At 40.0% G+C, this 18,172-nt stretch overlaps 1 protein-coding gene across 1 annotated transcript in view; it reads right to left on the reverse strand.

The window, feature by feature from the left end:
- The window catches only part of ppm1h (protein phosphatase, Mg2+/Mn2+ dependent, 1H), a 75,735-nt gene that overhangs the window by 32,302 nt on the left and 25,261 nt on the right, over positions 1-18,172 (reverse strand). Inside the window, exons 3-4 of the mRNA XM_079567116.1 lie at positions 14,804-15,163; positions 1,320-1,432 (exon numbers count right to left, since the gene is read on the reverse strand). Of these exons, the coding sequence (XP_079423242.1) occupies positions 1,320-1,432; positions 14,804-15,163 (473 nt within the window). The remainder of the gene's footprint in view (positions 1-1,319; positions 1,433-14,803; positions 15,164-18,172) is intronic.

The following is an 18,172-nucleotide window of genomic DNA, read 5'->3' on the forward strand; positions in this document are numbered from 1 at the left end:
CCTGTTTGGAGCTATTGGAATATACTGGGAGAGGCCAAATGCTAACAACATCTTTGGTCTTTTTGAGTGACTGAGCGCACACACAAAGACCAGACAGGTACACATCTCAGTATGGAAAAACAGTGGCCTGTTCCTTTAAGTACATATACTTGAGTAAATGTAACTGAGTACTAAGTTAAGATAAGTTATACTTTATTAATCTCTGTAGAGAACTTTGTGTCTACATGTGACCCATCCTAAAGGCCGAGGGGCGAGCTGTAGGAGCAGTGAGCAGCCAGTGCTCAGGGACACTCTCCAGGTGTGGAACCAGGCTAAAGATCAGAAACACCTGGCTGGAGGATTAACCTGTTGTACATGTTTTTCATCGGTAAACCGGAGTGTCCAGAGGAAACCACAGCAAACACAGAGAAGACGCAAACTCCACACAGAAAGGCCCCGTCCAGGTGGGAATCGAACCCGGGACCTTCTTGCTGTGAAGCACGAGCACAAACCACAGCACCGCACCCATCTCTGGCAACTTGTCTCTGATCTTTACATGACAGTCTGATCAACACAGACCCAATTTTTCCCAAATCCAATCCTCATCTGATCTTTTACAATGCAACTTTAGTCTGATTGGCTCATACACTACAAATGCCATTCATGCCGTGTTGTAGCAGAGGAAAGCGACAAGGAAACAACACATTCTCCTTGTTATGGGTGAAGTCTGTGAGTGAAGCTGCTCCAGTCACTCCCGTATCCAGCACTGGACTCCACAGCTACATATTTCTCTGCACAGAGGTCGCTGCCACTGACCAACAAGAGGCCAACGCCTAAAAACAGTCTCTCTTCCTTATTAAAAACAAATGTGTTGTAAAAGTGTTGGCTCCAAGGGCTTCATACTGAACAGATGAACACTGCCAGATTCGTGGAGTCTACAGTCCATGTTTTCATCCACTAACACAGCGTGTGAGGGCGTGTTTATTTGAAAATACGAACAAACGAAAAAGAATAAAAATGCATTAAGCCCTGCCAAAAGCTGTTGAATAATTACAGTTATTGTGATTGTGATAATTGCAACCATACAAATAGCAATTTTGTGCATCTCAGAGCATATATTGTTCATATCTGACTTTCACCATTAACTGTATGAGCAGCAAATGCCTGGGTAATGCATGTCCACACAGGTGCACGTCGAGTGTTGAAAGCTTTCTTGCAATTTAGACCAGACAAAAGAAAAAAAAATGTGGAGCCACCGAGTCATTTTCTCTGGGCTATTTATTCTGATTGGGTCATTATTCTGATTGGAGTATTATTATTATTGTAATTATGCTGGTTACCTGCTGTCCCCTGCGTTCCCCACGTAGAGGTTCCCCAGTAAATAGACCACCACCAGCGCCGTGCAGCCTCCGGAGATGTTGTACACCGACTTCTCCCTCTCGATCTGGAAGTCCTGCAAAACACACACCCACACACTGGCATTCAGCAGGGAGATCACTTCACAAACTAATGTGCGAGGGTAATTCTTTTTACTTGACTCTTTAAATGGAGCTCTGGTTCAAGGCACAATATGTGAGACAGAAAAAGTGACAGTGCTGTGATACAATGCACATAAAAGGGAAATAATGAAGAATTAATTCCTTTAAACACAATTGGCTGACCTCGAGCATACTCACATTATAATAGGTTCATTGAAGATCAGATCGCTGTTTAGTAGCTTGGTTTAGAGATTGTAAACTCTAACTTTAATCAATTAGAAGAGGTGGTCAAAGAACTTGACTTTTGACTTGAGTAAAAGTATAGCAACTATACTACATAACAAATTTCACAAATAAATATTACTCCAATACAAGTAAAAAGTGTCTGCTCAGTCAGTTAGTTTTACTTAAGTTAATGTAAAAGAGTATTTTTTGTGAAGATTTACTTCCAAATTTACCCCCTTTATGGAAACAAACCTTCCATTATTGCTAGACATCTACTGTTCTACAGAGAGCATTATTCACCTTGTTCAGCCCCGCCCACTTTTGTGATAGAAGAATTTGTGTTTAGTGTTTGCACTTCCTGTGAGCGGGGATTTAAATTGTCAATCACAGAGAGTGACACAAATAAGTTTGTGTGGCCTCAGGCTTATAACACAGTGGGAAGACGGCATGAAAAAGGGACTTATAGCAACATTTTCGAGGGCTTATTGTTGTGACATTTTTTTTCTTTTCTTTTTTCCCCCCAGAAATGTCACATGTCAGATCAATTGCATAAATTAAAGCCAATGTCAGCTTACGTTTGACCTGCAGTTTTGCCATGAACACAAGATGGTGCCACTCACCGAACATTCCTGAATAAAGACTTATTTTGAACATAATGTGCTGTCAATTTTACAATTTTAACAAAAGTAGTACTTAAAGGGTTTAACTTTGAGTTAGCATTTAGCTCAGACGACACTTTGAGATCCCTCTACAATCCTGCACTGTCTCTTAAAGAGTTGTTACTTCGGGTCCGAAGTGCCGTCATGCACGAGCTTAATATAGACCATGCAGTTACGCATAAGACCTAAGGTGGCAGTAGTGAGTATAAAGTGACCAACTTGCATGGTAAATGGTAAATGGTCTCAACTTATATAGCGCTTTTCCACCTACATTAGGCACTCAAAGCGCTCAAACAGCAAGGATCCAGTCACCCATTCATTCTCTCATTCATACACCAATGTACGCAATGTATGCAGACACTGCATCTAGTCTCTTTAATCAAACCAGGAAAGTCCCACTGAAATTTCAGAATGTCTTTGGGCCCACCTTGTCTCATATCTATTGTAGTGATAGAGGAAATCACAGAAATGCCTTTCGGTATCTGAGCCTGTTCCTACAAATGGGCACATTTGTAGGAACAGGCTCCCGGACCCATTTTAAATCGAAAGTTAATCCCCATACAAATGAATCGGGAAGCCCGGCGCGATGTATGTTTTGCTAACATATTATAAGATGAAGTTTTTGTGGCCATTTAATGTGCAAGCGACCCCACAAAATGTAAAAACTTGACTGAATTTGAGTTAGCATTTAGCTCAGAAGACAAAGTCTTTCAGATGCTAATTTGTATCTACTGTAAAGCAAAATGTGGCTGATGAGTTGACAACAGCTGAAAACATCTGGAAAGTTCATAATTTGCAATGTTTGGTCGCTAATGCTAACGGCTATAGGAAAAATACATTGAACATGCTAACGGACTCTGAAAAGTCTCCCGGACTAGCCAGCTTGCTAACTATCTGCATACGTTAGGATTGCCGCTTCTCCTTTTTATTTCTATGAGGGAAACCTACATGAACATGGAAAGAACAAAGATCCATTTTGTATCAGGCCTTTAAGTTTGTTTCTTTGTTGAGATAGATGACATACACTACAACTCTCTTGCTTCAGAAACTGCGTATACTTCACTTGTGTATTTGCTTTACCCAGTACTGTAAATTATCCCTCGCTAATGAATTCATTCATCAAATTGCCGTATGTCAAAGAGCAGCACAACAGAGTGAGGAAGCACGAGGATGGAAGAACGGTTCACGCGAGCTGCTGGATTTCATAGCAGTTAATTACCGCGTATTAATTTTCCGTTAATTAAACCCAAAAATCATCTTGTAGAAATCCACGCCGCCGCTCCGTTAATCACAAGAGTAATCACGCTGTCACCGGCTTCATCAAAACGCTAATGTACGTTTGCAGAGCGCTGATTTTTGTAGCCCGTTTTTACGCGGCGTAGATGTGGTTTTGGCGTGCGGTTAACGCCGCCCCGGGGGAGAGTCGCTTTACAGTGTTGTGCCACAAAGAGCCGCCCCCCCTGCGGCGCGTTCAATGTGTCTTTTTATCAGCACGAACAGGCAGTAAAAGATTAGAGGAGATGGCAGGAAGAATTACTCGGCTGGTGATGACTTTATCTGAACAATGAAACAACAGGATTTGAGAAAGGTTGAGGCCATGATCTGGGGAAGAACTGCGATAATCTAATAAATGTCTGTTATATCATAATGAAGATTTTGCTGCGATATTTTTCAAACGTACTACAACATACAACTGTGTTTTCTCATCAAATTGTGCCAAAATAAAGCTAAAAGAGAGGTTAATTAGAAAAATAATGACTGGTCTTTTGCACATTTTAGGTTATGGTGCATTTTGTGAAACACTGTGGCTTCTACAGTGATTTAGATATTGCATCACCTTCCGATAACGATAATTGGTGATTGTGGCCACATCAATCCATGATAATCGGCTTGTGATTCTAAAAAATCTTTAGAGTGATTAAGTCAATGGCCAACTGGACCTGTGGCAGAAATGGCATGTGCAGGAGTTCTGCCTTTGAAGGAAATGTGTTCATTTCTACAAAAAAAGGATGGTTCTTCTCTATGTTCATGACTCGTATTGGTGAAAAAAAAAAAAACAGCTTTTTGACTGTAAAAAGGAACGATCTTGACATGTCTGTGTAGGCTCTCAGTCATACAGGAGTTGGTTCTTGAATCTTAAGTCATCTTCTGTGCTCTGTAGGTGTGAATTTCTACATTTCAAGATGAAAGTTCCGATTGTGCAACATAAGAAAAATAGCAGGTATATGACTTCAATATTATCCTCCTGCATTTGCTATCTAATTATACATAATGATGACTATTGACTACCCTCCTGGAGCCGTCACCTTAACGTGGTGGAGGGGTTTGAGCACCCGAATGATCCTCGGATGATAATGATCCTGCCCCTAGTAGGGTCTCCCATGGCAAACGGGTCCAAGGTGACGGCTCAGACAAAGAGCGGTTCAGGAGCCCCTTATGAGAGACCAACAGGCCCGGTCAGAACCATGAGGCCGTCCTTCTGTGGACCCACCACCTGCAGGAGGAGCCATAAGGGGCAGCAGCACCTAAACTTTTTTTTCTGATACCATACTGATATCATTCAACAGTACCCATCCCTACTATTGATGAACAAAAAATATTTTTCTCATACAAACCAAGACTATAAGAAAAGCAACTCTTGACTTGTAGAACCAAACTTCCTGGAGTTGTTTTGTTGATTGACACATTTAGGGCAAATTTACACCCACCGCGTAATTAAAATATTGTAAACGAACTACCATAGCCCCTACAAAAAAAGGCTTTTTGAGAAAATGTTATGGAGGATTTAGATGCTGGAAGAGTGCCTTGGTTTTCCCTTTCTTTCATGCTTCCACGGGTCGTTGCAGCCTTATCGGAGTAGATCTAATCCAGGACTACGCTAGAACTAAACCCGGGCTAAACCAGGAGAGCGGGTAAAGCCTGGTGGAGCCTGTCTGACGGACGTCTATGTCAGTGTGTGTGTTTGGAAGGAGGAGGAGCGGCTGAATGTGTCCTTCACCGTGCAATGAATAATGAATCCGTTCAGGATCGGTCCATACATATTTATCCTGCTGTATCCCATCCCGACCGCTGCAGGCGAGTCTTTAATAATGAAACTGCCTCATAAACATCTGCACCGGCCCTACACTTCCGCCAGGAGAGTGAAACATCCAGGAGCAGTCAGTACAGTGAAGCCGGACTATCTAAAGGTCTTATTTCAGGGTAGGAACAGGAAGCAGCCAGTCAATTTTCATGCTTAATGCTATTTTTAATATCACAAACACACACACAAATCGGATTATTTCATTTCTTAGGATTTGCAAACATTCTATCATACTTCTAAAACAAATCTGGCAACAACGGGCAACTTTCGACCCAAAAATGTGTACAGTTTCCGCTAAAAACTACAGTTGAATGGGCTTTGGGCCATAGTATTCTTGACAAACTTGTGCTTTTAAGTAAAAGTTTGAAAGGTAAATCAAATGGATGCTTTCGAAAGACATTGAAGGCCTCGATTTCCGCACAATTCAGTTATCGGCTTTTAATGGGTTTAATGGCCCTCGGAAGTTCGGAAGCGTATAAAAATGCACTCATTAAGTCTTGGTTGGCAACAGGTTGATTGTGGAAGTGAGAAGCGAGAGTCCTTGTACTTTTTAGCAATAGGATCTGACACATTCTGGCTTTCTAATGGACTTTTATGTATATAATTGTCAATAAAGCAACATTAGACAAGCGCAATGTGGTTTATGTAACACTTGTTTCAGGTCCAACTGAAGGTTCTGTTTGGCAGTGATTACGACAACTTCATGTATTTTATTTGCACATTCTGCTTTTCTACTTTGAACAGAATGTGCATACAATATTGTGCTGCACTATTGTGAAATGAAAAGGTATTATATTGATTACTAGGGATGGGCCAAGACCAGTAGTAGATTCAGATCATGGATTTTATCATTAAAAACATATGTACAGCTAAGGTCTGTATGTAATGTTCCTAAAAGAAAGTCTGCCTTCTCTCAATCAGCCTTTTCCTATAAAGCCATTAAAGAATGATGCCCTCGCGGGTACCGTCTGATGGCCACCAGATTACGAGAGTAATAACGTTATCGTGTTTACATGTACAGTAGCAATGGTGGTGTTTGGCTATCAGATGATGCCCTCGCAGGTAACATGTAATTGATACTATATGTGTTTTATGTGCTGTAAAAAAACTACTGCACTCTGTAATTCTGCACTTTAATATTGCACTTTGTAACTTGCACTTATTTGTATATTGCACGTGTAGTTGTGAATTGCCTTTTGTTATGTAATTTTAATTTGTAGGACTACAGATGGAAAGTAGCATATGCAGCCTTCTTATCTTATTAAAGTAATTGCACATTGTCATTTCAATGAACGAAATTAAACTAAACTAAATTCCTTTTACGAGGCTGCGTCCAATATACAGTACTTACTATAGGTGGCTTGAAGCTACTTAAAGGAACATTTAGTTAAAGCAGAACTAAGTAACTTGTTTACCTTAATAAATCCTTTCCGTAGTCCCTGTGGGGGTAATACAAGTGTTAATGGGATGATTGGGGGGTCTTTCATCTCCCCCTGGTGCAACTTGACTGCCAACGGACCGGAGCCACCAATACACACTAATAGAACAACGAAGAAGAAGCTAACAGGCTAACGGGACGAGCTGATTGCGGGTTAGCGCCACTTAAACAGTATTTACAGCCAAGTTAGAGTGAAAAAAAATATTTCCATTGTGTAATTGGATGTACAATATCCCTCTCTCCCGTCGCCTTTTCTGTCAGCGTAGTATTTACTCTCATGCGAGTGAATGAGTGAAAAAAATCTTGCTACGACACCTGCAGTTGCGCTTATGGCCTCTAGGGGCAAGAGTTACTTAGTATTGCTTTAAAGGACCTATCCTTGATTTTTTCATTTTCTGTTATTGGAATAAAATTGTTTTTGTCCTTTAGTATATGGTAAAAGCAGACATTTATCCAAGAAACACTGGTTTTAAAGCCTTTTAAACAGTGAAGTGACAGTTTTCCTCTCTGAAAGTTGTGAAACCTGGTTTAAACTCAGTCCCTGTGACAAATTTTGATGTTGTAAATGCATTAGGAAAGTTTGAGATGAGTTTGGACCAGAACATAGCAATTTGAAATTTGAGTGACCCGTTTCTTTGTACAATCAGGTATAGCTCCTTTGATAGATACCCATCAAAAAAATAATAATCAAGAATCGATCCATATAAATATGTTTTAAGAGTACTTTTTAGGTTTTCTAATATTGTTTTAATTGTCAAATCAATCAAATGTTGTTCCAATGTCTTTGATATCGTTGTAAATCACTTTGAGTTGCTGCATCCATAAATGGTGCAATAAATATCAATTTGACTTGCTTAAAGTTATAAATATGTTCACCTCATATTCAGGGACATAGAAACCCTGTCTTTTAAGGAAGTAAGCATAAACCCATTTTAAGAGCCCATTTTATAATCTACAGACAACTTCTTTTATTAGATTAGAATTGTTAAAATGCTCTAAATAAACACGCAGAAATGCATTTTTTTATTTACATGTTTGAGTAATCCGACATTGGGATGGAGTAAATATCCTCATCTAATCTTTTCAGTGCTCAATGGGCTTTAATTACTAAAGTGAGTGAGTCAAATTGAAAGCTATACTAAAATTAATCCATCTCTTTAGTTGCTTTGTTGATCTTGTTAAAAAAAAAAAACATTAAAAAAAAGTAAAACTAACCGTATGAAACAGTCCTAATTACTGCAGTCCTGATGATTACACGACTTAATCAATCATTTTTGTGTAGCTTATTAACAAAGGTGCTAGCATATCAGATGTTTTGAGGACAAACAGACCTCTGGGCAAAAACTGCTCAAAATATGACTAACATTGATATATAAATGTGTCAAAGCACGACTTAAAAAAGTGAATAGAAACCAACTAATTACACTAAGTTCGTACAGTGCTGGCTCTCCAATGCCTAATGCACAAGAGCAGGGCTTTATGCACTACATAAAATGGACTTACATGTAAAAAGAAATAGTCAAGGTCGTCTTCAATAGACATGCAGAGGTTATACAGTATTCATAACCTATGTGATTGAAAAAGTGTATTCCTTCCCTATTCGCGCTCCTGAATGGACCTGCTGTGTAGAGAGAGAGAGAGAGAGAGAGAAACTCTACAAACAAATAGACAGGCTTGGATAATGTTTTAGAAGTGTCACAACAAAAAAAGAGCACAGCAACTCTCTTAAGGAGCTAAACCAGGTAAGAAAATGAAGTGACTACATTTCCAAGAACGGGGCCCAAAAACAAAACACAAAGAAATCAAACTCTGAAGATTTTTACGGAAGAAGGAAAGGAGCATGTGAAGTGAAAACCAAGTCAGAACCAGGACCTCCTCCAGATCATTTGGGATACGAGACACTCAGAACCGCTTTTGCGCTGAAGCTACTTTTACAGAGTAAAAACGGCAGATTGCTACTCCCACTTTGAGGATACTTGAGTAACTGTGGGGCCGTAAACTCAAGACCCAATAGATTTTTGGGAAAATTCACTGTTACCATGGAGATCCATCGACTAACATTAGATAAAAACAGTACAAAAAGTGGAAGAAAAAGCCGTGGAACGACCCCATTAGCTGCTGAGTTACTGCTGGTAAAGTATTTTTTAAACTCTAAAGTCTAAAAATATCCATTGGTTTATTACTGCTGCAAATCCCATGATGCCAAGCGATATGGCATCACAATCCTGAACTATAAATAATGATAACAATACCCTACACTTGTATAGAGTTCAGGAATGTGATGTCATGTCACTAAGCATCACGGGATTAGCAGCAATTGCAAACTAATGGAGATTTTAAAAGTTAAAGTTATTGTTCACATTAAAACACTTGGACACCACAGTGTGTTAGATGTATTTACCAGCAGTAACTCAGCAGCTAAGGTAGTTGTTCCACGGCTTTTTTCCTCTACTTTTTATACTGTTTTTAGCTAATGTATGCTAACAGCTGCAAAGATGGCGGGTCTCCATGGTAACTGTGGAATTTCCCGAACTCTATTGAGCTTTACAAGCCCATGTTACCAAGTTTCAAAGGCGCTATATAAATAAAGTTCTCCTTCTCCTTCTTCTAAAAGCTTTTAGACTGGAGATTAATCAGCCTGTAGGCCAGAAAAACGAAAATGATTGTAACGTTGTCGCCGTATTTATGTCCCATTTTTTCCGCTTCTTTGTTATGTTTTTGTTGCTTTTTCCTTGCTTTTTCGCCATATTTTCATCCCTTTTCTTGCTGTGTTTTTGTTGCTTTTTTGTCTCTTTTTTTGTTGCATCTTCATCCTCGTTTTCATTGCTATTTTTTACACTTTTTACAAGAAGCTTTTTAGATTTGGGTAAAGCCAACCTGGAACAAAATAAGCTTGGTTCAGGTGGGGGTATTCACATCATACTCAGTGGTGGTAAACTACTATTGTTGCCACAGCTGCCTTTGACGAAAGTGAGGCTACCAGTCTGTCGACCTCCAACCACTCACTCACTGCATTCATTCTGGCCTATTGTACATGTTTTTAGTGGCAGGAGAGTTAATCTAAACGTTTGCAGATTGTGTTCAATGTGCTTATAATCTGGCACTGGAAGTTGTGCTCGGTCCGTCTCCCTCCAGAGCAAACATCTGTGAGCGTTAGGTTTGTCCTTGTGTGAGTTTTACACATTTAGACCCTTTTTTACAAAGAAACATTTTTCAGCCGTCTTTCCGCAGACAGGACAAGCTTCAGATAATGTGCTAAATCAAACACAATGCAAGAGAAAGAAAAAAAAGAGAGAACAATAGGAGAAACTCAGGGTGAGGAAGAGCAAATAGGACTAGGATTGTTATTGACCATTGCCCCCTAGTGGAGAAGATGCGGAAGCGCCAGGCTTTACTTGATAACCAGTGAACTTTCTAATTGGATTGAGAGCACTGCCATCCATCCATCTGACAAACTAATGAACAAAAAACATGGTGAAGCAAATGTTTCAAGAAGCTTGTATTAAAAAATATATGGGGATATGTGTTTACTTAAACAGAATATATTTACAGAAGGAAAATAATACTACTATTAATACTAGATTTGGAGTTTTGCCTTTATTTTTAGTTAATGTAATGTCCTCTACAAACTTAAACTAAACAAAAACAGTCTCCATGGGGTTATATTATGCATAAATCCTGCAAAACACTGTTGTTAAGACCTCAACACACATGTTTTGAAATGTGCCGTTCATTTTCTCTCAAAAGCTAATGCTCCCAGACTTGTTTAAAATGTCTAATGGGAAATGAAAATGGCTTTGACATTTATGATCATTTATAAAAGCTAAGAAATAGCAATTAGACCCCGATTTGTTTCCAAAATCCAGCATCTCCAGACTAAAGTGTCCCTGTAAACATGATGCATGGACAGGAAATGGTCTCCTCTTTGCTATTCTCTCGGGATATTACGTAACTTCTCTGTGACACAGTCGGAAAGCGTGTGCTGATGCGGCGAGGCCACTGACCGCTGAACTTTCACCCCCAGGAGAGCGACCTCGCCGTGCTTTGATTGGCTGCAGCGCCGGCCCCTCTGCCCTCAGTCGAAGCTAAGTCTCAGCATCCACTTAAGAGCGCGGGGACCAGATGGAGACCACGGCCCGCAGCAAAGACGGGCCAAAGACGCGCATTTTTAGAGCCTCCTTGTTTGGGAGGCCTCGTGTTCATTCTGGGGTTCAGACAGGGCTCTTTAGAGTAATTGTCAACTATTTTACTAATAAAAGGTATTGTATTCTGGGATGCACATTGACTCTACAACATGCCATGTATTGAGAAGAGGGCAGAGCTGTTGTTGATCATGCTGTTTCTTAAAGGCCCTATACCTGATTTTTTGATTACAATGAAAGGAAACCACTTTCTCCAGTTCAGTTTTACCCAAATCTAAAAGCTTCCCGACTGGAGTTTTCAGCCTATAGACCCTTTTATTGTTTGTAAACATTCTAGGCTTAGCTGGAGGCAGGAAGCTAGATTCCTATCTGTTTCCATTGTAGCTGTTGTCATAGTAACGATAATCAAATGTCTATCTTTTGTTGGAAATATCAGATAAACCTTATTTTATAGCCTCAAATGTCATTCCTCTTGTTCTTGCACCTTAAGCCACAACAGGACCACATTTTATAGTTGTAGTTTTACACTTCTAATCACTAGTTTTAGTTTAGTCTTATTTCTCTGGATCACTTCCTGCCTCCAGGTGATGTCACTGATGATGTAAACAGCGAATGGGTCTATTGGCCAGTGTAAAGCCTTTTTCCTTGTGTTGACATCACTTTTTTTGACATTTTATTGCTTTTTTGATGCGTTTGTCACATTTTTGCCACAATTCTATCGCTTTTTGTCACTTTTTTTGGTCATTTTTCTATTGCTCCTTTGTGGCGTTTTTGTTGCTTTCGTCACTTTTTTGGCGTATTTTTGGTTCTTTTTTTGTCACGTTTTGTTGCCTTTTTGTCGCTCTTTTGTTTTTAAAGAAGTCAAACTGGAAAAAATGTGCTTGGTTAAGGTGGGGGTTAAGTTAGTTTTGGTCCAAACTCATTCCTAACTGTGAGGTTATAGGCACATTTCGCAACTATTCAAGGTCACTGTCACAGAAATGCTCGAAAACTCACCTGAGAGTTCGTGAAATTGATACAAATGCTTTGAAATTAGATGCACAGTGTTTTTTATTCCCCACTAATGTCTGAGTTATTATTAATTCCACGACTAGAAAAAGAAAATCAGGTATAGAGTTCAATAATGTGATGTCATATCGCTAATCATCATCGGAATAGCAGCAACTATAAACTAATGGAGAGTTTAAAAGTTAACATACTGGCGTTTTGTTCACGTTAAAACACTTGGACGCCACAGTAACTTTTTTCTCCACTTTTTACAATGTTTTTAGCTAATGTTGGCCGATCTCCATGGTAACTGTGGGTTTTCCTCTATAGTGCCTTTAATTTCAGTGTAAATACAACTTGCCTCATGGACAAATATAAAGAATTTCAAGAAAATGTTACCTATTTCTAGAGTCCTTTTTGCACTGCATGGTTAAAGGTTTTCACGTGCCTTCCTCACAGTTTAGCAATTAATCTATTACCGAAATAACCATCAGTTACAACCCTATTACAGATGGCGGAGTCCAGCAGAGTGTAAGGTCCTTGTGACAACTCTACTTCCAAATAGGAGAGGAGAGAAGTATGTCCTGTGCTTTGTATGGACACTGTAGCCTTGGGATTTCATATTTATAATGCAGTGGACTGAGGGAAACCTGGTGAACAAAGTGCTTTAAGATTTCCGGGTCCGTGTGGAGTTTGCATGTTCTCCTTTGAGTGTGGGTCGACAGCAGCTTCCACCTCTGTCTGGTTTGGTGGTGACTGTGCAGTGACGCTTCCCTCTTTGACACGTGTGGAGCTGGGCTGTTACTGGGGCGGTGCTAAAGCGCGACCTTGTGTGGACAGCTGGTGACTGGGTTAAACCAGTTCAGCACAAGATGTAAATGTTTTTTGAGAAGAGTGTGGGGGTTTTTCTAGATACACATCCACTAAAATGTCAAATTTTCTAAACTGTGGTATGTGCGCAACTGGTTGTAATTAGGTTATTACTAAGGGGCTTCGATTAGAGGTAATTGAATGCATGCTTTTAATAATGCAATTTTCTGGTTTACACAAAGTTTACAACCAGTTTAGACGGAATTAGCACAATTTTGGTGTATTTTAGACTCTTCTGAGACCCGGTTTTGTCCTGATTTGACCTTGATCTAGGCCGGTGGAGCTTGGAACTTGGAAGGTGAAATATTCTATGTGGCCGTACTGATGGTGTGAAATGTTTTCAGAACCACTGCCATCAGGGCATTTCCATAGGAACTCTGTCTTTGGCTTGTATATTTCTCTCACAATCTCTACACGCAGGCCAAACCCCTAATTTTGATTGAAAACATTAAATTAAATAATACATAAGAAGCCTACCTGTTTTGGGCATTATTGTACTTTCCCTTTTTTCCCAAATAATTGTTAACCTGGCTTGCTAGAAAGCCCAACTGCTCAAATAAAGAAATAGAATAAAGACGTACCAGCGCTGGTAGGCTTGGAAGAAACAAATAAAGTAATAATAATTGATTAGTTTGAAAAACATTTCCGTTTAATGTTGTCCTATTGCTGTTCTCGAATGTCAAAGACATAATAATTACTAATTACATAAGTCTTGTAGATGAGCGCTCTGCCCCACCTAATGGCCATATTTTGTATATACAAAGGCTTTGATTGTAGGACTGAAGCACAGTGATATCATTCACACATCATTCAGGGGAAACTGAACACCACCGAGTGTGTGGTGAATATAAAACGGTCTCATATGTAAAGCGCTTTGTGACTCTGTCTGTGAAAGGCGTAGGGCTGGGCAAAATCAAATTTTTATCTAATCATGATTTTAATAAAGGTCGATCGCGATACTCGTGTGGTGCGTCAATCGATGAGAATTGACCAGACCTGTCCTTAACAAAAATATGGACGGCGCAATGCTGCGCCTGTCAGGTCAATCCCAGGGAAACACTCAGCCCAAACAAACAGGAAGCACAGGAGGGCACATGTGACACAAAGAGGAGAGGACCTGGAGATCTTATGTGTAAAATCAGCTACAAAGGGTTAGCGTTAACTCGTCTTATAGTCAAAACAGAAACATGCGGGGGGACAAAAACATCGAATCGAAAATCGAGATCAATCAATATGAGGAAAATAATAGTGATTTTTTTTTTTACAAAATCGTCCAGCTCTAGAAAGGCACTTTACAAACAAAGTTCTTCTTCAGTAACACAGTTTGAACAAGCCAAGTCTAGTCCTATGTTCAAGATGGAGAAGCTCCATTAAGCAGGGCTATATGATTCAAAATGTTTCAACCCTCACCTGAACCAAGCATATTTTCTCCAGTTTGGCTTTACCCAAATCTAAAAGCCTCTGGAAAAGAAGCAATGGAAATGTGACGAAAACGAAAACAAAAAATCTACAAAACAGTGACAAAAGAAACAAGATCCAAAAACTGAGAAAAACGTGACAAAAACTTCATTAAAAAAAAAAACAATGAAAGAAGTGACAGATAGAAAAATAAAAAAGGGATGAAAAAAGGGACAAAAACATTAAAAAAAGAAGTAACACGGCAACAACACAAGGAAAAAGTTTAGTTTCCCGTTTAGTTTAGTTTTGTAGGTTTTAAATGAGGCCTATAGGCTGTAAACTCCAGTCAAGAATCTTTTTGTTTTGGAAAACGCTGAACTGGAGAAAACGCTCTCGGTTAATGCGGGGGCAGAGTTGACTAGAATGTTGTGGACTAAAACAGAAAGATAATTGTTTGTCTAAACTTTGACTGAAACTACTTCCATTTCCATCAAAAGACTAAATTCAAATATGTCTAATTATCACTGGCTGCATGATGATCTCACCATATCTTTGAAAGCGTTCTCGATGGCGCCGACGACCAGGCTCTCGTGTGAAACCTTCTTCTCGCTGAAGAAGCGCGTGGGCGGTGCGTTGGGGGAGCCCGGAGCCCCCGCCGCGCCCCGCAGAGACACCGCCCGGCTCAGGCCCTTCTGCGCGGGGGCCAGGTGGTGGTTGTTCAGCGGCTCCTCTCCCAGACAGGTCGGGGGCGTTAAGGAGGGGCTGACCAGGATGTCCGTGACCTCCTGGAGGTGCAGGGCGATGTGATGATGCAGGAGATGGGACGCCATGACGGCCACGCCGGAGCCCGCGTGACCGTCGAACAGCGCCCAGTAGTGGAAGGGCAGGTCCTCGGGCGAACTGTCCTGAAAATGAAGAGTTCGGGGTGTGTTAGACTTTTGAACAGTCAATGCAAACGCCAATTTTCTTGACATTGTCTCATCATTTTAGTCAAAGCAATATTTTTATGGACTAAAATAGATTAAAACAAATGAGACACTAAACTAATGAATTTATGAACTAAATAAAAAGGAAAGTAAGGGACTAAAAGCGTCCAGTGACAGTTCTAGGAAGCCCCATATAATTGAAGTTCAATGCCCAGAAAACAGCTCTGTGCTTTTTTCATGTGGGAGAAGCTCCATAAAGTTAAACTGGCTAAATCTAGATCAAAACTTACTTGACTGTGCATAACTTCAAATCATAACAACACCGCCCAAGAAGTGACTTCCTGTTTCGATCCAGCCCGCCAAAATAAAAGCATACAGCTCGTCTCATTGATTAGTTCAGCAGGTACTTTCAACATTACAAAAATATCATTAAATACACACATTTTAAGTGTTTTGTGTGTTAATAGTTAGGCAGAAAGTTGAACTAGTGAACTGTTGAACTAACAAATAAGATGGTGCTTTTATTTTGGCGGGCTGGAACGAAACAGGAAGTCACTTCTTGGGCGGCGTTGTTTTGATTTGAATTACATTTTTGTCAAAACCCTTAACCCCCACCTTAACTGAGTACATTTTCTCCAAATCTAAAATTTTACAGCCTCAAAAGATCTACAAAACTCATCTAAACTGATATTTTTCCTCATGTTATCATCACTTTTTTGACATTTCTTGCGTTTTTGTCATGTTTTTCTTGCAATCCTTTTTTTCAAGAAGCTTTAGATTCGGATGAAGAAAATGTGCTTGGTTCAGGTGGGGGTTTTGAGATTGACACTAAACTAAAATGTGTGGTCACCAAAACACTGCTTGTGCCGAGAGCAATCATGTGACAAAGCACTTTTCAAAGGACAAATTATCCTCAATTCTGTTTTGTCTCCTCTGCCACAGGAAACTAAGTGAGCCGGGGCTGCGTTTAAGCTTCATCAGCTGAAATCTGGAACAGTCTCCCTGAAAACGTCTTTTTTAATCAGTTGTACAGTGTTTGTGTATTTGCAGACTCTAAAGTTCATGTATTTTCTGATCGAAGAGGTAAATGAAGTGTATCCCTGGAGAGGAGTGGCACATTTTTTGCTGATTTGTATTATTTTCTTTTGGTTTAATTTACTGCAGCTCTGCTTGTCATGAAAGTCCTTTAAGGCGAGACACTGCAGGTGAATAGGGGAACTTCTTAAAGCAGTACTAAGTAACTTGTGCCCCTAGAGGCCATAAAACGCCACTGCAGGTGTCGTAGCATGTTGCATTTTTTTCACTCAAACTTGGCTGTAAATACTGCTAAAATGGTGCTAGCCCGCAGTTAGCTTTGCCTGTTAGCCTGTTAGCTTCTTCTTCGTGATTCCATTAGTGACTATTGGTGACTCCGACCCGGTGGCAGCAAAGTTACAATTGTGGTTTTCTGGCCAGAGACACCAGGGGGAGATGAAAGACCCCCCAATCATGTTTACCCCCAGAGGAACTACTTTAAATTTAGAGATATCAATTTGAAACTTTTGCTGTGGATTACTGGCATAAATGAGAAAAAAATTTATTGCAAGTTTTCTGTCATTTTATGTTTCATTTAAAGGCCTTTTATGTGTGAAAATGTGAATAATGGATCGAGCCAGGTTTAAATTTGTTTTGTTGATATATTGCTGGGTAGCAGGTGAAACCACAGTGCTCTCAAGGCCTATAATATTATAAAGAGGTAAAATTATTTTGAGGAAATTTTTGGTGTCGTACATAGAGATCATGGACCATGATCATGTAAAAAAAAAATGTTTTTTGAAATCTCGTATACTAATGAGGGATGGACTTTGATTGACAGGCCGTTAGCATTAGAGCTAACAACCGAACTACACACCCCGCGAGGGCCGGGTTTACAGTGAAGATCCCGCCCTTATGCCCTTTTTAGGAACATGCTCCGTCACAGCAGGGTAGGAGGAGTCTGTAAATCCGCCATGAATTCCCTTTCGAACGTGGTTATTATGGCAAATGGGGAGGAGTGAGGAGACGGAGTCAGTTAATATTATGTTCATGGTAAAAAAAATATATAATTTTGCCTTGTTATTTGAAATTCAAAGCTCAGTTTACAATTTCCCATATAAACCTATGGAGGAACAATAAATTACTGAATTACTGAATTGAGTTACTGTGAAGATAGAAGGGAGAAGGTATTTTCTTTGCTTCCTGGTGAAAGTTTGTATGTTGAGAGACCAATTTAGCCTAAAACCTGAAAATTGAAAAATGTAGTTTTGCCTGTGAGATCTCCCCTTAAAAACCATGCAGACTTTTACATCGAGGATTCACCTGGTGCTACGTTTCTACTGCCAGCTACAAAAGAACTGCATTTCAACAATATACATGTGCATGTCTTGACCCCATATTCTGAATAAAAGAACCACTCTGATAAAAGCTTTACAGTGAAAGCAGTGGCCCCTGTTCGGATATCGCTTCTGCTCTCTGTGATGTTACAACAGTGCCTCTTTGTTCGCTCGTCTTTTGATGCCACGACTATGGCAAAACGCTGTACGTTTCACACCTGCTGCCTGCGCCCTTTGTTCGTCTACAAAGCCCCCTGTCCCACATGAAGTGTCCTGCTGTGTGATCTTTTTCATTCAACCTTCAAAATCCTCCAAATGTCTCTGATGTTGAACAAACGTGTCATAAGGACGAGGGTCTTTTTTTTTTCTGCCAGAGAGAAGCCAGATCCTTTCCACTCCTGCTTTAAAACTGTGGGGCGCAGAGATGAGCTGTTTTTGGGAAATTTAGATTTGTTCAAGTCCTCAATATGAAACCAAAAACTACAGCCATAGCACCAACGAGTGTCAAGTAGAGGCATAATATTAACCATATCCATATCAATGTGACTTGTATCTTCCTGCGATGAGATGAGTCACTTCTGCTCAAAACAAAGGTCCAGTTTGTGTCATCTGCTTTAAGTTACGTTTGTACTAAATA

This window comes from Gobius niger, assembly GCF_951799975.1.
Source record: "Gobius niger genome assembly, chromosome: 12".
Classification (NCBI taxonomy): domain Eukaryota; kingdom Metazoa; phylum Chordata; class Actinopteri; order Gobiiformes; family Gobiidae; genus Gobius; species Gobius niger.